The sequence below is a fragment of the Cariama cristata genome, unplaced genomic scaffold (genome assembly GCF_000690535.1).
Source record: "Cariama cristata isolate BGI_N322 unplaced genomic scaffold, ASM69053v1 scaffold44451, whole genome shotgun sequence".
In the NCBI taxonomy this organism is placed as follows: domain Eukaryota; kingdom Metazoa; phylum Chordata; class Aves; order Cariamiformes; family Cariamidae; genus Cariama; species Cariama cristata.
This window is the reverse complement of record NW_009599580.1, coordinates 31,119-55,767: the sequence shown is the minus strand read 5'-3', so window position 1 is coordinate 55,767 and position 24,649 is coordinate 31,119. Positions and strand designations below refer to the sequence as shown.

General features: G+C 36.7%; 1 protein-coding gene across 1 annotated transcript in view; it reads right to left on the bottom strand.

Annotated features, from left to right (window-relative positions):
* WDR70 (WD repeat domain 70) overlaps positions 1 to 24,649 on the bottom strand; it is a 60,134-nt gene that overhangs the window by 13,537 nt on the left and 21,948 nt on the right. The window contains exons 3-6 of the mRNA XM_009709709.1: positions 24,229 to 24,328; positions 17,816 to 17,900; positions 16,595 to 16,733; positions 65 to 165 (exon numbers count right to left, since the gene is read on the bottom strand). Of these exons, the coding sequence (XP_009708011.1) occupies positions 65 to 165; positions 16,595 to 16,733; positions 17,816 to 17,900; positions 24,229 to 24,328 (425 nt within the window). The remainder of the gene's footprint in view (positions 1 to 64; positions 166 to 16,594; positions 16,734 to 17,815; positions 17,901 to 24,228; positions 24,329 to 24,649) is intronic.

Genomic DNA, 24,649 nt, shown 5'->3' with positions numbered 1-24,649 from the left:
CACAGAATCAGGCTATATTTGAGGAAAAAAAAGATGTTCTTAATCATTAATCATGATTATGTACCTCTGGCTTTTGACAGGATCATAGTACACTTTGGCCAAACCATTTCCTGTGCCAACCATGATCTGGTTCAGCTTGGGATGCCAAAGGCAGCGCACAACACTCTAAAATAAAGCAACATATTCATAGTTAGTTGGTCATTCATCTAGATCTTAGAATTAATATTCATATTGTCAAGTAGTGGATCAAAGTCACATTGTAGCAGGAACAAGCTTAAGCACATGAATGAATATGTGAATGAATAAAAGTTCCTCTCCAGAGCAGAATACAATGTAAAAGAAGTGACAACACATGGATGTAGGCAGAGAAGAAATCACAAATTGGTGGCCGTGTGATAACCTCCAAGGTCTTCGTGGGCATAACGGAAAGGGAAAGCTAAATAGGGATTTGAAGGAGAACAATGCAGTGCTTCAGATATAGCAGTGCAGGCTTTCATGACTTTTGCATTTTTATTTTTAATTCTTAATTCTTCCCTGTTCTTTACTTTATCTGTTTTCCCCTTCTTCTCACACAGTGCTGACCTTTCACTCACTGACTGCAGAAACAAAGGAGTAGCTGATTTTCACTCTTCGTTCTTTCTTCCCCACAACACCCAGAAGAACTTGGTATTCGAAGCCAATGTCTCACAGCTCTGTCACCCTTCTGGTCAGCAGAGAAACTAATTTTCAGACATTAAGAGTATTGTTCTTTTATACACACAGCATGGTTCTCCGTGTGACTTTGAATCTCCATGTGATTACTGAGTTCAGTCTGATTCAGCAGGCCAGCACAGAAACTCTGTAAAATGCAAGCTTCTGACTTGAGAGCACCAAAGAAGTGGGCACAATCTACCACGAATGACAACACATCTTAACACAAACACAAAATTTGTATGTGCATCTGACTAACTGAGGGAAAAAAAGGATCTATTTTTGAGAGATAGTAACTCTTTAAAGGGATACTCTCCGAGTGAAGACAGGTCTTAACAGTGTGTGTTACCTATGTAATAAATGTATCCAGAGCTAGCAGGATGCATCATCATGTTAGTATTTCACTGAACAATACTCATTTTTCTGGCCCTTTTCCCCCTCCCAGCTTACTACTTCTTCTTTCTCAGAAGCCAGGAACGGATTTTTCTCCAAGTGAATTAATAATTCAATACTCAACCACTATCATTCATCTATCATTAAAGTATCTATATATATACACACTTTTTTTTACACATAATACAGCACATGAAATTCACAAAATGGGAACCACTAATGTCTTAACAAGAGAAATACTGCAAAGCTACAATATAACTAGGGGTGTAATAGAAGTCTATAACTTGCGACATGAGAACCATCTAATCTGGAAGAGAATGGTTATGTATCAGTTCTAGTGACTCCTGAATCACTTCCCATTTCATGTTCCGTACTATTTCTGGTTTGGTCCAAATCCCATTTTTTTGAATATTATGAGGCACGTAACAAAAAATATTGAAAAAAATTGAAGGATGACTCCTTTCTGAGCTGTTTTTCTGCTTTGTGTTCTTGTTTAAGAAGAAAAATTGAGTGAGGTAAGTTTACATGAATCAACTGACCATTCTTTACGAGGCTCCTCTGTAAAACATTCTCCTTCTACATAGATATACATATAAAACTGTATCTTCCCAATTACTTACATGTACAAATAAACCTGGTTTGCTTATTACGAAACAACTAAAGGACAACAATCTTTTTACAGGTAACTCTGAAGTGCAACATAGAATTCTGATAATGCATTATGTCCACAATCCCTGCCACAAGCGACCAAAATAACCAACACAGGCTTCCTAACAAGTTGTTGGTTTAAATAAGACATTCTTACATACTGTTATGTAATGCTCAAAATGCCACAGTAACTCTAAAACACACAAAGCTAATAACAAGTATTGAAGGTCAAAGGTGGGTGGCCTTTTCTTTTATTAATATTTATTGCATGTGTTTAGCCAGCCTTTTTAAACTTTGTAGTTAATGTGGTTCTCTACTTTCTACTGTCAAGTAAATGTATTTTATAGCATGGTACTGGATATCGGCCAACAAAAACAAAGCCTGAGACAGTATGGCTCAGCACTGATGGAGATTGCTAAGTTTCTAACTTGTCAAACATGCACAGTACACTTAAAACCACCATGGCACGTGCTCCAGAGCAGGCAAAAGAAACTGTCATTAAATGCAGCCCTATAAATCTTCTGAAACCGTAAAATGTCCCCAGAAAATAATGTGTTAAAAACTAAACAATACAAGCTCTGAACATGGAAATAATTTTATTAATCCACTGGCATATAAACCTACTTTATAAGAAATAATAAAAACTACTTATGTAGATTTTCAGATTATATTAGAAATGGGCAATACTTTAAAAAGACCAAAATACTGAATTCCTGAACTAAATCCTAGTATTTTTTCCCAGTCATATAATCCTAAAGGAGTAAAAATTCTAAACAACTATAGAACAAAAGGATCATCTTAGATTAGGTCTTAACGTTGGGAGTGAGGGAGAAAGGGGAATCTTTATCACACAAAAATGATGAATTCTTAAAGATCATTTACCGTTTGATGTGTCTAACTTCCCTACTGTTTACACTTAGAATAACTCAGGTAATAACCACTGGAAATGCTAAACATTTAGCATAGAAGTTAGAAGAGTGTTCTGGAGATCATCTAATTCAACTCTCCTGCTCTGAACATGGTCAACTACTACAGGTAGCTCAGGATGTTGCTCGGTTTGGTTTTGAGTATTTTCAAGGACAGAGATTCTAGAGCCTCTCTGGGCAACCTGTTTCAACGCCTGACCACCTCCACCATAAATAAAAAAACCAAACAACAAACCAAACCAAAACCAAACCTCAAACCATTTTCTTATGTTTCCTTAATTTCCTTAATTACAGGAACTCCCTGTAATTAGTTTTGTGGCTATTGCCTCTTGTCCTGTCACTGGGCATCACTGAGCTCTGCTTTATCTGCTTCATCCACCTGTCCTCCTTCAAGTATTTATACAAAAGATCCCCCATGAGCCTCCTCTTTTCCAGGCTGAGCGATCCTAAGCTCTCTCAGCCTCTCCTTCTGTGCCAGGTACTCCAAGCCTTTAACCACCTTTGCATCCTCCACTGGACTCTCTTTCTTGTACTGGGAGCTCAGAACTGGACCCACCACTACAGATGCATCTCCCCGGGGCTGTGTAGGGGGGAATAACGGCCTCCCTCGACCTGCTGGCAACACTTTTGTGCCTGATGCAAATGCCCATGGGCTTCTTGCTGCCACTTGCTGTTTCTCTGAGATGGAAAGGGGATTTGCCATTCCACAATCACTTCTTGTTTCATTTTAAGGTTGTGCCCTGCAATGGAACCCAACACAAACAAGGTGGTACTTCAGTTTTAATTGCCCCTGAGACAGGAGCTCAGGCTGGAAGCAATAACCTCAGCAGTTAAGAGCAAACTTCAAGCTCTCACTCCACTTACCAAGGTGGTTTCATGTTGGGTAAGAGAAGTAAAAGAGGAGGGAATTAAATTGCCTAACATTGCTTTACAGAAACCTAGCACAAAAGACTTGACTAACTGTAAGTACTGGCTGTAAGAAAGTCCTATGGATGACAGCTTCAAGACTCAGAAAAACTTCAGTTAACTAATTCTAGATTCAAACATTGGACACAGAAAGACTTAACCTGTTTCTTGTAACATTTAAAGTGGAAACAATACAAATCTATGTAGATTCTGAAATCCAAAAAATTCCAGGTCATATCTCAGCTTTGCAAATGGAAAATAATGTCATCTTATAACAAACAAGAATGATAAAACGCACAATGTATCATCATATAAACATCTTCAACATTTGAAAAAAAGATTTCTGTAATGGCTGGATGTTTTGGACAGTCTGCCTTTGGAGCATGAAGTCCTGGAAGCCCGTCATAAAAACCCTTAAAATAATTTTATCCATGGAACTGAAGTGGCCAGCTTTGTGGCTGTAAGATCTGAAAATACAGTACTTATAAAAGACAATTACTAGTAATGATTTAAAAGCTGTTTGATGTTTTTGCTGTTGCAAAAGTATTACACTGTTCAAATAAAATTAATCTGCAATGCCTTTGGCAATGTCTATTGCATATACAAACACAGTAGCTTGCATTGGGAAATACTGGGAAAAGATTGTGAAAATATTTTTGTGAAGTCAGGCAGAGAAAATATTAAAATGTTAACAGAAAGTGAAACACTCCAAATTTACATTCTTCATTGTCACTGTGAAAGAGGTTAGAACAGATTCAGTGGGTGTTATTGATAGTAGGCCTTTGTAATTATTTTTGGGTAACAGATTGTCTTGTAATATTGACTTAAACTGAAAGTCAATTAAAAAATTATCTACACAATTTTAAAGACAATTTTTTTTGCCTAATAAAATAAGAACATATTACTGATTGCTCTTGAAACTAGCCATTCCTTCTAAAGAAAGTATGAGTTACCTGAATGATATATAATTTTTATTCTATTTTTAAACTACACACTATACTTACTTCAGATTCCTAGCTCTTTTAAAATAAACTCCAGTTTTAGAAAATTTTACCTATAATAATTTAACAGCGTAATAATATGTGGTAATCTTAAACCATAAAACTCATAAATACGTAGAAAGGTGGCAGGCAAATGTGATGATATTACTATTCCCTTGTGTGCTATTCCACCTACATTTCTTCCGAGACGCAGTCCCAGCTCATGTGCAATTCTAAGGTGATTCATTAACAGTTTCACCCTTAACAGTCTGTTCTCACCTGTGTGCTTCCCTTTGTATCATATAAGCAGAGCTGTTACTGCAGGTAAACAGTAAACTACACCAAATAATTTTTCTGTTAGGTTATTCTCAATCTGGGTTAGCTCACTAGGCAACTACACACATGGCTTTGCTGGTACTATGCACGTAACAATGCTTTGACAGGATTTAACAGCAGTGCCTCTAAATGAGAAACTGAAGCCTGAAACGTAATTTTCAGTAATGCAGAATGAGACATTTATTCTGGCCTAGAAATATACCCTGTGTTTAACAGGCAAAGTGAAGAATAACCGAAGTAGATTTCTCAGCAAGCAAAAGCTAATTATCTCAACTGAAACTGTCCAGAGCACTTGGGTAACACCCCAACAGGAGTAAACAATGCAGAGAGGGCTTTTCACAAGGTCAGCAAGAAAAGATTAAAATGAGTTGTGGCATAGGAATGGAAAATGTACCCCTAAGATGAAACCACGAAGCTGGGTAAGGTCATAAAACTACAGACTGATGTCAAGGACTGAAAGAATTCTTCTGGATCTTTGCTTACAAAGACGGTTCAAGACTGTAACAGCAAAGGCAAAATTCAGTTCCCTGGCCCATGCTTCAGGTGAAAACATTCAGTTTTACAGCATGGATAGAGCAGATCCAGGATGGGAAGCAGAGTCTCAGGGGGGTCAGTACAGGCTGGGTGCAGGAAGGTGAGGAAAGGTTAATAAATTCTAGTAAGAGGGACTATGAAGTGTTAGAGATGTTTCACATTGGGAAGAGAGAGTGGCAGAGATTATGAGGGTTGTGAGAAGCTTCAGAGGGGACATACTATGGAAAACATAGATAAAACATATTAAGGAAAAAACCTGAGAAAATACAGCACACATTCCTAGTTCCTGTGTATTATAGAGTATGTACAGCTTTCACATAAACATTAATTCTTAGGCCTAAAATACTTTTCTGCCACATTCCAGAGTTTGAGCAGTCACTTAATCTCACTAATATCTTTTGAATCTACCTAAATGTAAGGTTGACTGTTATGTAACAAAATAATGAGAGCATATATAAAGAATGCCTCTTGAAAGTATTATTCACCTCTATCCTCTTTCACTCTGCTGCAAGAGAGCTAGGGAAAATTAAGGTTTCCCTCCATTGCTGTCTTCTCATATTCCTATACTAACATTTTACATGTCTGTCAGCCGAAGCTGTACAAAAGCAGTAACTCCTTATTTTTTGCATTTCAGTTGAAACTTTTGACCGATATCTAACAAAATGTAACTACCTTTATATGTATACAGACCCCAAGATAATAGCCAGTATTTTGGTGTTAGCAAAAGTTTTATTAAACAGACACGTATGTGTGTATGCACACATTGACCTAATGGAATACGAAGGTCACAATTTGCTGCAAGACTGGATGTTACCAAGTTTCACCGTTTTCAAAAGAACTCCAAGGCCTTCCATATTTTTGACATAAATAGGAATCACCATACACTTTTGCAGCACTTAGGTCAATGGGGCTATATTCTTTCCTTGCTACTGCAAAATGAAAAGTAAATTAGAGGGGCCATATTTTACAACGATGTTTTAATTTCTTTTCCCTGCTTCAGGAGTTCTTACTGTTTCTCACTCAGGCATTGTTTTCTTTGGAAACAACCCCTTCTCCCTAAAGACAGTTAAGCTTTAAGGTTAAATACCATGCATTTTGTCTTTGAAAATCAACATTTCCTGTGAAGTGTATTTACATGACAAAGTATCAGGTTTTGTAAGTTCAATAGCAAGCCTCATCCTGTCTTGCAGGTAAGAGGAAAGGAAAACATGCTTCCATATCAGTTATGCACTGTTTGAATAAACTTTTCCAATTTTAATTCCTCTTCACTTCAGGTACAGCCTTTCACTCTTCTCCAATAGTTTTCAACTCAGCCTGCTTATACATTTGCTCTAAAACGCCAGAGTTGATTATTTAGTTATCTGCAGCTATCAGACTTTTAGGCTAAATTACTAAATTAATGTCTGCTCCCACAGCTACTAGCAAAAACTCTTCAAACAAAAGTACAGACAAACAAATCTGGTAAATGGAGAAGATGCATCTATCTACTTCCACACCTAAAGAAAACTACCCTGACAGGGTGGAAATCTCTACTGAATGATGCTGACATACAGCTAATATTCTTACCACCTTGGTGGTGAGTGTGCAGCCAACATCTCAGTTGTAAACTGGAAAAAGCAAAAATTATGTTCTTGCAACTTACTAATAGATAAAAATACTACTAATTCCAAATAAATACTGAAAATGGAAAGAGAACATGCTGATACTAGGCTTTCACACATTTTTAACTGTTGAAACAAGAACTCATGGGGTTTTGATGCTTCCTTCATGTGATGTTTCCAGTGATTTAAAAAGAAAAGTTTGTTAAATCTAGATAAAGTTCTGTAACTCTAAGGTGAAGCTGCTGATGTTTTGACAGTTATGTTTGGAAATCAGGTGCAAGTAAGAGAGCATAGACTTGACTCTCGGCTAGCACAATCCTTTCATAAAGTGGCAGACTTTTCGCCTGTAAATTGCCTACAGTTATAAATCCTTAAATCAATAGAAATGAGTGCAAAAGTAACCCATTGTCTCCTACTTTGTTGTTGGCAAGTTCACAGCACCAGAAATGAGATGTCCCAGTGCTTTAGCAGGAAGGAATATACATCAATGAAGGGAGGTGAAGATCTTACGTGGGACTTATCTCACCAAACTTAAGATGTCTACACCTCTGTCTTTAGAGGCCTCCTCTTTAAATGCCTACAAACTTTCACCTCCCTTTATTGTTAACGGAGAGAATAAGCATTTTATGGTGGCCTTCATCTAACTTATTTCAGATATCTATTTTAGGATGAGATAAAAATCACCGTCTGAATGTGTTTATTTTTCTCTGTTGATTAGACAAGGAGCCTAGGGTGACTGGATCAGCTGTAGACACTTATATTTGGTCAGGTGAATGCCTGCAGCCTACAATGGCCAAAATAACTATAGAAGAAAAACACAAAATTAACAAGGATCTATATTACAACGTGTTGTGCCACTTACATAAAACTCTCCAGTTCAAGGATAAAGGATCCTGGAAGCCAAATTAAATACTCCTAGTGCAGAAAGAATACAGCAGATACAAACTCCTAAAACTGTCTAACAAATCTTAAGAATCTTAGCTTGAAATAACAGGTCCAGCTCTGGAGATACTTAAAAATGGAATGGGGATAAAACAGAAGCAAACACAGCCTATGTTTGCCCTTCTGGCTTACCCCTTTCCTAACCTACAATCTAATAAATAATTCCTTCACAAACTATTCTGAAACTATACAATAGAAAAGTGACAGCAAGAGCTGCTGCTCTAAGAAAATATTTTAGGTTAGGAAAAGAAAATCTTAAGCAAACCTTCTCTCTTTCCTACATGCAAGCTTTGCTTCAATGGCCATGACGGTATGTGATGGGCTTTGTTTGAACAGTGTTGCTTGGATTTGCTGCACTTGGCTGTCCAGACAGTCAGATAAGCAGCATGTCAGCAGGGAAGATAGTGAACATCTAAAATGACATTCTGACCTTGCTTGTGGACTCTGTAAGAAACAAGTCACCACAGCACTGGCCAAATGGGGCTTTTCTGACTGAACTGAGTATTTATCTGAACTGTCATTTCCACAAATTCCAACATGGCTGAAAAAAATCCCAGTCTGCCAAAATCTGTGCAAATATGCATGCAGCTAGCTTATTTAGCACATCTATTCTGTCTTTTCTCCCTATATATTCACAGTGAAGAACTGCTTGTGCAATGAAATACCTTTTAAACATGTAGGACCTTAAAACATAATTAAGCAATACTACTTAGGAAACCTGACTACTTATTAGTTGCGGGTTTTTTTAGAAACAGTGATTACCTTTCAAATTAATGTTACCTGTTACCTAAGCCTATAGTTGTATTACATTATCTTTATATTTGAGAGGGGTAAGCAAGTTCAAAGCTTGTGCTGGATTGAGGGATCAAATCTCAGTGTGCCTTCCAGTTTAAACTTCCATAGTTCTGGAACTTGCACAACGTTAAGTCAATCTGACTTTAGTGTTATGTCTTCCCAGAAGAGAAGGGAAATGTACTAAGTTATTTCAGCAAAAACTGTACATATTTCAAAGGATTTCTATGTCTTCAAATAAAACATTAAAACATTTGGATGCTAACAGCTAAAGACAGCTTCCCACTACCACAAAATCTTTCAACAATTGTTCCCCATCCCTGTTTAGCCACCGCTGCTTTTAAACAACTTGTGCAATTTGGAAAGATATTAAAGCAGTGGCTTTCAAGCCTTATCATTTATAATGAAGATGTGGAACCATTTAGAAACTTGAGACACTTAGACTGCTGTACAGGAGATACAAATCCACTTGTAGTACAAATCTTCATGGACACGTCTGAAGTGGTCCACAGTTTTATGGACTGAAAATTTCTCTGCAACTGCCTATGAAATATATTGCAGCAAGAATGCATACACTACTTGTTAAAAGAGAGGAAAATGCCTCAGAAAATACTAAAAAAATCTCATGATGCTGGACTGCAGGAAAGGCCCATAAGCATTAGAAATTATAGGCAGCAGAGTCACTCCCGCCTGTCTTCAAGATCTCAAAGCTTCAAATGGAAACACCTATTTCCCCTTCTTCTCATGTCCCCATAAAGTTCAGAAACACACCTAAAAGTTTTAAAAAGTTTTAAGCAAACATTTTTCCCCAAATGCACAAAGTGGTATTTTCTCTCCAATTCTATGCAACTGGAACTTAAAGGAAAAAATAAAAACTAACAAACAAAAAACCAACCTCAATATTCTAATCTGAAGCTAATGGTAATCTTACCTGCAGAAATATCATTATTTCTAAATAATAATCAAGGATCATTAATAATGACGGCTGACATGTAGAATGGAAAGTAAAATCAACCAATAAAGTTAGCAAGGTAAGGAAAGGCTTTTATATAGATAGGGTTTTCCTTCTCCTACAATCACGTTGATTTCTCTGCAGAAGATCTGCATGAAACATCAGCTACAGTAACTGTCTGCTCCCCTCCAAGAACAACAGAAGTTCTGCCTTAACAATCACAGAAAGATAATGCTGCTCAGAGACAATATTAATTCCCACTGCACACTCTGTAATGCCTTTTCACTGGTGTCTTGGAGCACAGTGGTGAACCAAAAGCCACTGACTTGGCTTGTCATGCTGCTGTATCTGGGAAAGGCTGGTGTGCCACCTGGATGCACCCACTGACCAGAGGAGAGGAAAAAATGTAGACTAACAGTTACAAAACTGCTGTATTTTTGATTAAAAAGAAGATTAAATAACACATTTAGAACAATGCCATTTCCAAATGTCTATGAAGTTGAACAACAGATACTACCAGTTTGCTTCCACCTTGTTTCTTTTGAGCAAAAAGATGGTTAACACTCATATGTTGATAATATGCATGCTCTGGTCAAAAAAAAAAAGGCTGGTTGCACAATAAAAATACACTATTATTATATTAAAAATCTACTTTAAATCCCAATTGCAAGAATCTTCAGGTTTGAGATTCCCCTGGAGCTCTTCCAAGGAAAAAAGCCAACTACAATAAATAAGGTGGGAGTTTAGGGAATATCTAGAATGCAGTGACCTGCTATCATTAGATTTAAAATACTCATGAGAATACAGTACTAGAGGAAACAACACTAATGTTTTTCCCTTGTGAAACAGGACTTAGAAAATGTGTGGAAACATTCAATAGAAGAGAGACCAGAAATGGATAAAATTTACAATTTTCTATGTAGAAACCAGAAGTATCCTAAAAACATTTTCAGAGGCCAATAATTTAAAGCAGGATCTTAATACAGAATATATGGATAGCAATGCTGTCTCACTCACCTTTCAAGGTAGTACAGCTATAAAATATATTCTTAGAAGTGAACTGAGCCACTGAACAACACTTTCCTTTTCTGACAAATAGAAAAAGTGACTTAATCAAGGTGGCAAACTATCTTCCTTGTAATTGCAAGGTAGGGGTTTTTCAAGCACCTGCTCTGTTAAAATTACAGCCTCACTTTCATCACGGTATATCGCAAAACTAAGGCAGACAACCTTCACATACACACCCTACTCCCTGTTACAGTACAGAAATCTGCACAGTTTATTTCTCTCGCGTATCTCAAACCTCTAGTGACAGCTCCCCTAAAATAAAGTACATGCTGCTGCAGGATATATGAAGGGAAGGACCACATTGTATTTACATATATAAAAGCAGAGAATAAAAATTCACAAGCTACCTCACTATGAAAGAAAACACATTCCTGCGATTCACCTTTTAGACTAGACTATTTGTTTTACTTTAATCAGCAAAAATTTACTGGACCTTAAATACTGTACTTACTTCCTTACTGTGGAAAATGTGGATTATCCTTTCAAATAAAACAAATGGCTTAAATGCCCGCCCCTCCCCCCCCCCGCCCCCAGAAATAGCATGATGATCTCTTCCAGAAGTTAAAAGAATTTATTTTTCTTAAATTCAAAACTTTAACTCTTAGTGACATGGGCCACAGTGGAAAAGCCTTCTACTATATTACTGCACCTTATAAATAGTAAATGATACTGCTTGAGGTCAAGGAAAGAAATACTGCAATCCTATATCAACTGTGCATAAAGGATGCTGCAAGTTTCATATTCCTTATTCCTTCTTTCCTTTTCAGTCTTTAATCTAAAAAAGAGTTTTATTTATAGCTTGTGTCAGAAGACCTTCCTGAAATATCCCTTAGAGGTTTCAGAAGTATTTAATAATTTAACTTTTGCTTATATTTGAGAAACTAAGAAAATATCGAAGAATCCTCCTAACAGGTTTCCCAAAACAACCATAAATCTGTGGTTTTGGACTGCTGCTTATCTACAAAAACCTGAGGGATATTTTAAAAACATGTACATCTCATTTTATAATGTACACGATCCCATCATCTTGGCTCATTTTTAAATTGAATTATTACATTTTTGTTTAAAAGCAGCAATTTCTGTATTTGTATAACTTTCTTTTTTTTCTTTTTCAGTGCCCACTCTTGCTTGGCAGTAATGAGATGTACTACTCCTTTCCATATGGGGAAAATGACTGCTCTATTGCTGCCAAAATCAATCTTGTCTGTAATAAGGATAACTACTGGGTGATCTGTTTGAACTAGTCAAATGAATGATAGACATGTGAGAGTGATTCAAGTGGCTATCCACAGCTATTTTAAATTAAATTGACATTGGGGGAAATGTTGTGTACCCAACTCTGTTTCCCATACACTAGGTATTTATAACTGGTTCCCATGAAGACCTCATACTTGCATAACCAAATCAAGAATTAGGAATAAATCCTCCCTGACTTGCATCTGACAACGAAATCTCCCTTCCATTCCAGAAGGAGAATGCAGTTACAGGCATCTCAAAGATGAGACCTCATCCCAAAATGTCTTTCTCTCATACTACCTAAGGAAAGGAAAGGGAAATTGCCTCTAAGTTTCTATGCATACAATTTGTACCCTTCTCCTGGCAGTTATATTTCCTGACATCTGTTTAAGTCTCTTCATCCATCTACATAAAGAAACATTCTGCATGCAATTATAAATCTTTCACATAAAATAAGCCTCAAATGCTCAAATTGAGAAAGTTTAATATAACTATTTTCTTGTGGATATTCGAGTGAGAGCAAAAGAACTGTTCACAGATAACACTGCCAAGAGAGAAGAAACGGAAACAGAAAAACTATGAAAAACCTGCACGTGCACAACAGGATTTTTTAAAGTTCAGTTTCTTGTTAAAAAGAGAGGATTTCTGTACAGTTTAGCATACATAAATATGGTCACAGTACAAAGCTCTCATAATTCCCAATCACACCCGTACATGCTGAGCCAGAGCAAGGCTGAAGTACTGAACGCAGAGCATGAGTCTCCTTATAAGAGGGGGAGAGGCAGGTGCTCCCACCTCTCAGTTTTGATCTATCTGCAGTAAGTAAATGACCCTGCCAGCAACCTGCAACATGGGTGAATTCACTCCTTGATAAACTCATGGAAGAAAAATCCAGAGTGCTATTAATTGTAAAATTCCTATGTCTGTATCAAGGTATCTCAAAGTCACAGATCACTGGAGGCAGAACAGGATAGTCAACAAAGCATCATTGTGTATTTGCTCTGTTCGCACCTCCTCCTGCTGGCTCACTGCTGCTGGCCAGAGACAGAGCCCATGGTCTGCACTACTTCTGACATTTATTCAGTTTTTCTTTGAAAAGTATTGCCATTTATCCAAGAAGCTTGAGTTCTACAGAAGTCCCAATGCCTATGTGGTGGAATGACATTCAGTAGCAGACACAACAATATAGTCACTAGTTTAGTCAGAGATTGTGACTTAAAAAGACGTAATATGTGAAATGAAAAGCAAATTACTATTCTATACCCAGCCACAAAAGCAGAGGCTAATCAGACTGTCAGACCACTAGTAAAACCACAAGGTTTCACTCCAGCAGGTCTGAAACAGTAATGGGTTTTCCCATGAAAACTTGAAAGAAAAGGTGAAAAAAGGTTTGTGTGGTATGATGGAAAGGAATGCCAGACACAGCTTTGGTCAAACATTCCCATTAAATATTTTCCCATTACCCCCTAGGTTCATTCACAGGCCAATTGCACTGGCTATTTACCAAGGAGGTTTAAGATAATGTTTACTGCTTTTTAATGTTTTTCAATTTTCTAAGCTTACTGGTATTTCCTTTAAAAAAATCCTTGTGAAATTAAAAAAGTAACACATAAACTATTAATGTTTTCTCTTCACAGTAGATTTACTGTTATGCTGATTATATACATTCCACCACTAAACTGGTATACAATTGCCCTCAAAAAGCCTTATTATTTTCATTTAATACTTGAAATAAATGACAAATGATGCCCTTTAGCAATTTGGACTAAATCCAACTGAAATCACTGAAATTATTTTCAATAGCAATGACAGCAGATCAAGCTCTTTGCACAGATAAGTATTGCTGTATTTGTGGTTTTACTACACATATCGGTATAGTGTAGCTTCATTGATGCAATGCCTAAAAACCCCAAAATAGAAACATTGAAATTACATATTTAACCACTAGATAACATACAAAAAGTAAAGAAGTTATGATATTTAGTTATAGAAGACAAACTGAAGTCTTAGACAACATTACACATTTATCTTTAATTGCACTAACTACTATCCGCATTTTTCAAAGAGCATAAGGAAAAAATGGAAACTAGCAAAGTAGTCTGTAGAAAGCAAGTAATCACCACACTGCTGAAGAAATGCTTTGACAAACTACACACAAGATATTAATCTACCAATTTCTAGGTCAATGATCTTTCCAACAAACAGCATGTACTGCTTATAAAATATAAACGCCAGCTTCTTAAAAATTCACTTGTTTTTAGCATGCCTTTTTGCATATGTATTTCATCAAACACTGCAATTTGAGAATAACAAGAAAAGAACAGTAATGAAAAAGCTGAAAGATACAAACAATAGATCTTGAAAAAATATACTGCCTTTATTTTATAACACCACTTGTAATTTTTCATCTTTTAGACTCAGGTTGATACGCTTAATTGTGTTTTTCTTAGACATGTCGTGTTGAAGTAAAAGCTAGACAGACTGATTGCAGAGATATTATTAGTGCTGACTCACTGAAAATTATGTCATAAGATCAGCATTTATAAGTCTCAATTCTTCACCTATTATTTCTATTATTTTTATTTGATCCATTACATTCAAAGTAGGAGAATGACAGTCTTAAATTTTATAACTACAAATGAAGAAAAATAGCAGCACTATAGGCAGAAGTAATTTATTATAGTCTTAAAAAGTACCATATAGATATCAGCACCTATATAAATTTATAGTATAAAATTATGAACCTGCTGAGATCTGTACACATACTTAAAATTTTACTACATGAGTGGTCCCAGTGAATCCCTTATTGACCCCTAATTTTGTTTTTACAAAAATTTCCTACTGTTGGTTCCCAGCTCCATGCCTCTTTGGCATTTTGAAGCAGAATAGAAATTTACGTTTCGATTCTGAGAGAAACTGATAACAAAACAACCTTTTCTGGACTCTCCTGTAGCATTATCTACCTTGGCAGGTACACAGACCCTTTACTTCAGAGAACTAAAGAACCATTTTTCTGAGAGACAAAGTAAGCAAATGAAAATTGTATTTCCTTTGAACACAAAACAGGTAGTTGGTGAACAGTAATTCTCACTGATTTCTTTTGGAGATAAAGAATCCATCATTGACAGGCTTCTCGTTCTTGCAGTCTTAAAGTTCAAATGAAGTTTCTGTACACTGTTACCCACTTCACTATCACTAAATGGAGATGCCATCATGACCACATCCAGACACTTAACTCTGAGGAGTCCAAATTCATTGTGAATGGAATTGCTAAGCTATTTTGTTTCCTGTGCCCAAGGACAAAACAGCTCCTACAACAACCTCTCTCTCGCACTTCATTTTATGTAGTTGTTTTCCTTTTCTCTGTCATGAAGTTTCAGAGTGGATACTGAGGTATTCATGTTTTGTCTCAGAAAAAGGTTAGAGATACTTGGTTATAATACTTCCATCAGAAAATAAAAATCCACTAGCAATCCTCAGAAGTTAAGTTGAGGTTTGGTATGTTCCGTAGGAGAAAAACTTAAAATTCAATTTATGCTACCTTTGGAGAAATTCTTTAGTACTAAATAAAACTTCCAATGTTATATAAAAACTGTATTTAGAATATATGTTTAAAATAAAAACAGGGATTTTTTCCCCTCCAGAAAAAACACATGCTTTCTGCTTTGACATGAATTCTGCACTTTTAATTTGCAAGACTGTTGCCACAGAAATGATAGATACATAGATTCATCCGTAAGCAGATTTTGCTTTAGGATGAATTAGAAAATGGGATTTGAAAAGAAAAGTAAATACAAATGTAAATTCTGTACAAAAGATCTCCAGGACAAGGGGTTTTGGTTCACTGCACTAGGAAAGACAGCTGTGTTGGAATAAGACAAGTGAAGAAGTAGAAAATATCCTGAAACAAAGTGACAAAGTTGCTATCTGACAGACTGGAACAACTAATAGGACCTAAGCATACATTGCCATACTTAAGCAATGGCAATTCTGTTTCAATTTCTCCCACTCCTGTTTGGGTAACCTATAAGTCTTGTGTGCACCACAAAAGTGAAAGGAACTTTTTTCAACTAGGACATTAAGCTTTTTCCTTCCATATAAGGGAATAGGTAGGCAGTTGAAGCCATATACAGACTCTTACAGATTCACAGTTTTAGGTTTCTATATTACTGGTGAGAATGGTATTTTTGATGGAGAGATTGCTAATGATGCCTTCCTTTTGCCGTTAAATTGTTGCATGTACACAAGCTAGAGTCCATTGAAATACCTTCTGTAGTAACCACAAGTCCAGTTTCAGGGACAACCAGGAGTTTTGTCACAGCACAGCATTTCACAGAATGGGTTCACAAAAATCCTTGAGAAACACAATGGTAACACCAAAGCAGGGATCTCCTACTGCTTAAACAGCTTGTCCCAAGATTTTATTTCTTTAAATATGGCACCTATTCAAGCCATTTTATCTCTTAAATACGAAGTAGAAAAATTACAGTAGTGTTAGTAGGTCATTACGTTTATAAGGGAGGGAAAAGCATATGAATATGATTTCATTCATATTTTGAACAGTTGACAAAAGAAAACTAGAATACATACCGCATCTGTAACTTCTATCTCGTACAACTTCTGGAATGTCTCCCGATAAAAGAAAAACAGTTTCCCACTGCCACCACCTTTCTTAACAGAGGTGCCTGTGACTAGTATTTTATCATCTGGGCTGAAACAACAATCTGTCCTGTTGAAGAAAACAAATAATCATACTGGGCAAGTTGATAACTGATGTATAGTAAATTGCACTCCTTAAAAATAATCCTTTCTATTTGTTAATCTTTTCAGGACAAAGCTTTAAAAAAATCTTTTGCCAGCTGTCACCTATTACTCTAGTTATCAGACACAGTTCAGTACAGTATTTGTACAGTATGTACAATTACAGCTGTGCACAGAATGTGCCAAACTGGCAGATCCAATAAAAATCTTCCTCCCAGCAAAATTCTCCTCCACTCAAAAGTCTTGTAAACTTTTCGACATGAGGAACAAACAAAAAAAAGTATTTTCAAATCTGGTTATCGTCATTAAGTAAAAAAATAGATCAATTACAAAATCTGATTTTGCTGATGCTACACTCTTCCATGATTAAGGCAGTGTATTTATACAATGGCCAAAAATGTTCGCCTGTTTACTTTTCCTCCATGCTACAAATTGCAGTCAAGATTGAGTTGTCCATGACCTACCTTTCTAAGATCTTATTTCAAACGTATAAATTGTCCTTAGAGTTTAATTTGGTTGTGCTACAGCTATAGAAATGCAGGTAATACCCATGAAAATATTAAATACAATACTTAGCACTATGCAGTACAATGTAGTATTTTAGTACCAAAGAACACATTCATGAAGTTCATAACTTCCAACTTCATAACCTGAATTCATACCATGCACCTTCATGTTATGTCTACTTTTCAATCCAGCTCTTTTTTTATCATTCATAGACCAAGTAAGAATGAGGATTACATCTCATTACACAAACATAAGGCAATGAACTGGCCTCGTCCTGAGAAGTTGCTAATCTAACTAGACCTAAGACATATGAGACTGAAAAATGGCATAAAAAAAGCAAAGCTAGCTATGAATTATCACAAAAAATATGAGATCTTTTAAAGCAACGTGAAGTCCTAAAATAGCCAAGAATGATGATTGCACAGTCCTCCCTGTGCAGTTCTAGACCTAGTGAGAACTGAGGAGGAGAACCCTGGTAGACTCTCTCCTGTTCAGCACAACTACTGCTGTGTCTACTAGGTGGAACAAATTAAGAGTACTTACATTGGAAAGAAGCTGGGCAGTCTTTCCGCTGAATTAAGAGGCTTTTTAAATTGTCTAATATCCCATATCTTTAAAGTATCATCTCCTATGAAACAAAAGAGATGAAGGTTAGCAATAAAGAATTTAAGTCAAGAATTCAGACATGCAGAAAATTCCATCTTCTAATTCAGACACAAAAAGAACAGAATGATAAGGTAGAAGTATTCAAAATGGGGATGGTTTGGAAGTTTTTTTCTCCCTAAATGACTACAAAAGTGCAAGGATGAGAAATTCTCCCTGCCGCACTCCAGTAGATCAGAAACTTCTCCTGAGTGGCTCAACTCTATCATGGAAACGTCTCCTACCAAGAACTATTATCCACAGTGGAATCAGATTCCCCAAACACTACTTTATTCTGTGTTTGAGAGCATTGCTGCTTTACTACTCAGAGTAAATTTAACTTTTAACATATCAAAAGAAATCAAAATATTACCATGGATAGTCTAGAACAAAAACTAAACAAGTTTTATGTTTCTGGTTTCTACCTGTCCTGAAAAAATGATCAGGGATTCAGAATGGAAGGCACATGAACTCTTCCCCCTTCTTTTGCAGGCAAACAGCAACAAACTGCAATTTCAGTACAGAGAACAGGCCCTGGAATCAGCCAGAAATCCTTGGGGAAGTGGGAGAAGGGAAGCAAGTGAACCCACACTTGCTATAAAATCTTTTCACACCCCTCCACACCACCTTTGGCCATAAAAGCCAAAATGAGGTTACAGCAAGACATTTATAGCAGTTCTTGTCTGTGTCTGATAAACATGGTGTGACTGTAGACCAGTAAAAGTCAGGCTGTTTATTCCTTTTTGAAAAGTTATGACATATTAACAAAGTGAGAACCCGGGAAAAAAAAAAAGAGATTAGTTAGTTATTCTCAGAGAGATCTACATCTCTGTTGATCATCCCTCTGGGATACATATTTCCAGCATGAGAGGAGCTACAGAATTTGAGCTTTGAGGCACCTCACTCAGGCACCTAGGCATCTCCTTGCATTTGACATCAGTGCCTCTGCGTTTTCAAGGGTGAAAAGAAGGACTTTCGAACAAGAATTCTCTTTAAAAATATCCAGAGATTAATTTTAGACAAAAAGTTACAACAAAATATTCCTGACCTAGGAGGAAAAGGAGGCAAGCGACTGGTAATCTACAGACCTGGGTCCTTCCAAAGCACAGACTTTGCAGGGAAGTAATTTTGGTGTCTAAAAGTATTTTGTGCATTCACAGCCTTTGAGATCAAGAGCTTAAAGGAGGCCATGGAAATAAAATGTTTTTTTAAAAAAGTAACATGCTGTAACAAAAGAAATCAAGGTCAGCAGTACCCTTTACAGGGAAAGCAGTAATGTGTGGCCTCGTACATCATGCATGTTTATATTAAAGACTAGGATAACTCCTTACTACAAAATATTTTTAAGAAGTGGACAACTTAAATAAATGATGTCTAGAGCAGAGTATATTTCTGCTCATTGGGAAGCTAAAAAGTGACAGGAAAGAAAAATGTTGAGTCCCTATTTTGGGAATATCTGTTTTCTTATTGTTTCCCAGTAGACTCCATCCCAAGCACTTCAAAGCATTTGGACTTGTAATATGAATCCTCCCTTTTCCCTCCCATCCCCAACAAAAAAACACTTATCGGTGAGATGTTATATCTAAAGCACCAGCACTTTATAAATGTATGCAAAGGATACCATTTGGCCACTCTGCAAATCTCCTGGATAGGGACAGATCTAAGGCTAGCAGCCAAGGCTGTTCTGTTCCCAGTGGAATGAGCCTTGACATGATCTTCAAGCTGTAGTCCTGCCAGGCTTTAGCAGGAGAGATGCAGTCAGATATTTAGTTATAGCTCTCCAACTAACAAGAAAATGTAATCTGCTGGTGTAAAAAATTAGAAGACTCTAGAAGGACTCAAAAAGTCGAGGCTGATTTCAAATCAACGCTGTCTTACACTGTGTAGAAATAGATGATTAAGTATCTGGAAAGGGAGAAATGCTAGTAGAATGACTGTCCAATGCTGTGATACTCTTACTATCATTAAGAATTTACCCAAATTCACTTTTTCTAATTAAAATTTTCTGTGTTGTAAATATAATATTGGTTCCTGAACCTAACCTGCATTTGGAGTTGAAATCACTGTCACTAACAAAACAGACATGTTAACTTTCACAACAAAAGGATTTTGTCCAGTAGCATCCTCCTATCAATCTTTAAGAGACTTCTTTATGAGAGCTGTAGCAGTACTGATCTATTTTTAAATACTTCATACATGGACAAAAATAGTTACCCTTAAATGAAAAGATATAAACAGAAGTTGTGCAGTTCAGTATGAAGCATTCAAAATAGTCCACTCAGATCATTCAGTATTTTTCTTGACGGAAGACTTCTTCAAAGCCTGGCAGGATTATTTAAAGGTTTTATAGCATTTCTACTAGCATTTCAAACTCTGTTCTTTGCCATTTTAACAAGAAGGATACCAATAAACACACTGGAGCCTGATATGATCAGGTCAGACACCATTATACCAGTGGTATTGAGCACTGGATTTATCAAGAGGTAGCAATCAGGTCCTAGAAAAACAGTCTTTGGTGAGCCAGGACAGGCATTTTGTGAACACCTTTTAGTCAAAATAAGGCCAACCACAAAGATTTTATGTGATTTTTTTCTTTTCAGAAGATACTGGCTAGGACGACAAGTACATGGATGCAAATGAGCCCAAAAGAAGCAAAAGTTCTGTCAGAGACTCAAAAAGTCTAAAGTCAGCAACACCCTTCAATAAACTCCTATTTTAAAGAGGAAGTCCTGTGTTGAAAGCAAAGCTCAAGGACAGAAATTCACAAAGATCATTAGGGAAAGCAAAGAAACAGGAAATAAGAATTTAAAAAATAAAATACAGCATAGGAAAGGCATAGCATACCAAGGCTTAGTGTGAGGGAGCACCAGAGTATGTCTATAAACTCCGAGCCTTTCTGTGAAGGCTTACACCACATATGTCAGGAGAGGCACCTTATAGAACAAGGTATATGCTTCTGCCTTCTGCACTGGTTCAGCAAGAGGAGCTACAGCAGCTAAAGGACAACATTCACAGGCACCACAGGTTTGGACCACACTCACCTCAAGCCAAAGGGAAGTCACAAACTGGGGATTCTGCACTTACACTTGGAACAGCTCTCACCATCACCTGCATCCATACCAGCCTGGCCAAATATTTAAGTCCATCATCCTCTCTAAACATATGGAAGTGAAGGATACTGGAAGACTTTGAGAAAGCCATTTCAGGTTCAAGTGTTACAAAATAGTTGACTATGCCTACTAAAGCTAATGAATACATTTTTGGTATTGTTAGAAATCAGTATCAGTGTTCAGCTCCTGAGAAATATTACTTGATGTAAAACCATTTGATTTTTAAAATGCTAATGTTTGTATTTACCATAAAGAGCAATATATTGTTACTCTCTACAAAACAGAAAGACACTATACATGCTGCTGCATAATCCTTGAGTATATAGGAAGCTGTAATCAAAGAGTTTCTACTTTTTAAACAAACTTCAAAATTAAACACTTTATTTTTCCTCAAGAACATTGTGAAAAGAGAAACACAGCTAAAGCTGAAAAAAACCCCACAAACCTGAAACATCGAAAGTATACACACACAAAAAATTTTGAGCTCAAAAGAAAGCAAGTATCTGCATAAGCCAACTGATAGGCTTAGATGTGAATATTTTTTCTTGGGTTTAACTACAGTGAACTTATTTTCCTATATAAGTTTACTGATTAAGATGGCACTGAGTCTGCACACTCTTCACACCACAGAAAACAAATGAACCAAACTTACAGCTATCATGAGATTCATGGAATCAATGAAGTCATTGCTTCATATTATGGCAAAAACTAACTCCATAAATTCTGTACACACTAGGAGTCAAAAAAAAGTTTTTTAAAATTTTTATAATAGGACCCCAAGTCCAGTCCTAATGCTTACCACTTCACTGCTAAACAAAGAAAATGTTCCCCAAATACTATCTTCACTGTATTTAGAAAAAATGACTTTCATAGTTACAAGTGTGCAAAAATATCACTTTCTTAAGTTTCTGTCAAGTTACTAATACCCAACAAGAGTAAGACTGGGAACTCTCATAAGCAGCTCCTTAGCTTTTTATTTTCTTTTGTGCTCGCAGCTGAGCCCTGCCTCATCTCTCTCATATCCAACACAGAATCTACATCATATGCAGGAGAGTCAATCAGGCTTTCAATGAAAGTCCCCATGCCCCAAACAACTATCATCTCTTTGATCCTCAGGACTTGGCAGGTGTGTTAATCTATGAATGCTGGATCCACATCTGCTTTTGTTGGTACAGATCCAAAGCAATACTCATATTAAAGCACTAACCAAACAAGTCAAAATAAGGTATGAATCCTCCTTACTGTCTAGCATAGTGCACACAGAGCTTTTTTTTTTAACACACTAGACAAAGGTAGCACTTTTATCCACACTGAAGGGCCAAATTTCCATACAGATTTACATTCTGCAAACAATCAATCAACATTTTATATAGCTTAAAGCACAATGTGGTAGATAAAACATAAGTAAGCGAAAGTCTGTTTAACACAACACAAAATCTGGAGACAGATGAGAAAGAGCAGGCAAGCAAAAGTGCCACATGCAATAAAAATATGCAAAGGTCACTCATGTGATCTACACTCATAAATGTGTAACATAAGAGAATTTACATAAATGGGGGTTTCAAGACAGCACTAGCGAATATTCCTCACATAAGTATTAACCTTGTTTGATGTTAATATTTAAAAGCACACTGAGGTTTCTCTTTAAATCTTAAAAAGCATGCCTGTGTGAATTTTCCAGGGGCAAGACTACTGGCAGACAGATGCAACATTTCACTTAGCCCAGAACAGAAAGACAGATAGTTCACCTACTTTCCAAGGAGGTGAAGGTTCTCACATAGTAAGTGTCTGGTTAGTAAGAATCCGCAAGGCTGAAAGTTTTTACTTCCAACTACTTAGGACTCATTCAGGATGAGTACTGTGGCAGTAGAACTCTGGATTCAGGAGCCTGAACAGCAATTAAGAAACAATCCAAGTGCCATTAGCATGCCCTCATAAGCCTAGGGCTGTCGAGGAAGTATGATCACTATCCTCTTACTCTGAAAGACGTGATCTGGGGAACATAATGTTTGGAATCTCAGAAACATCGCAAGACATACAAAGAAGTCAGAGAAGTAGCATGAACAGTAGCTGCATATCGCTGTAAAAGCCACCAATGCCACTCTGCTCATGGGGGACAGGGGGAGGGGGAGGACACAAAGCAATTGCAAGCTACAGCCCTTGGCTTGGAAGCACATCCCCTGCTTCAGAGCTTTTGCCATCTATGAATGCCTCTATCCAGGTACTTTGTATATGTAATCTCATTCTGTCTACATCCCAAACTGACCAGATGTCCTGTACATATGTTAGGCACAATGTTAGCTGACATTAACATCTACTGCCTCTTCCTAGGCCTGTTTATTTGGCCTTGGGGCCGTGCTAATGTATACACAGAGCTTCTGGTTACAGCTGGTTTCCATCCAGACAGCTCAAATTGTATGCTTGCACCTGCCTGCAAAATACTGGGTAGACACATCTCTGTATAAAAAGCTGTCTTAGGCAGACACCATCCTATCCAATACATCTGACACTGGAGCGAATGAGTCAAATATATCTTTGCCTAACTCAAGGCTTGTTCTGTTATCTAAGACTTTTTTATAAAAGTTTTATCTGAAGTTTAAAAAACAAGTGATTTTTTCCTGTCCCATAGACATTTCAAATCTTTTTGCTTTTCAAGCACCTCTTGATCACTCATTTCCAGTCATCATTTCTTGATGTTTGCAATACAAATTAGACAAAAATTCCAATTAGAACAGAAAAGGGCATTGCATAAGTAAGCCGCTTGAGGAGTTAGTAACTCCAGAACAGAGATACCGTTATTGAGAAGCGGTAATCTTCCCAGAAAGAACTAAGTAATGAAACTGGTCTCATTTTATTTTTAGTTAAGCTAATAATTTCCTTTTCATGTATTACTAATGCTAGAGTAGAAGACAGATCAGGAACTGTGTAATATAAACAGCAAAGTTCTCTTAAAATATTCCTTAACTGCTGTAAAATGCACTTTCAGGAACACAGTATTGCATGGTGTATCAAAATCAAACATGTAAATTGTGAAACACTTCAGGTTTAAATCACTAGTATCTGATTTCACTATCTTACCTCCATCATAAACAATTACATTTAATGACAGTATGATTTAAATGGCTTGTTTACTGAATGATTTCACTTAGGAAATTTAGAATTATCTTACAGTGAACACATCAAAGGGCTCTTTCAATCACCTACCTCCCCGGCTGGCAAGGACAGTACCATCATAGGAAAATGTCAAGCATGAAGTGTCAGTGCCTGGAACATGGGCTTGCCTGCACTGGAACTTTGTGTGTACCTGTTTGTTAAACAAATATAACATTAGAAAATTTGCTTATTTCAAGATGGGACAAACATTTCTTTATAGCATTTTGTGTATTCTGCTGCTGTTTCTAAATTTAAACAGAAACTCCTGCATTTTTAGCAAGTACAGAAGCTAAATATTTCTACATCCTTTTTAAAATGTCATACATGTTTCAGAATAGGTTTTCATAATGGTTTTCATAATAAGAGCTTGAATGCAAAATTTGACTTTTTCATAGGTGTAATTACATAGTTACATTCACATAGCATCAGCGCTCTTGGAAAACTCCCACTAGCACCGACTAAAGGTAGTTAT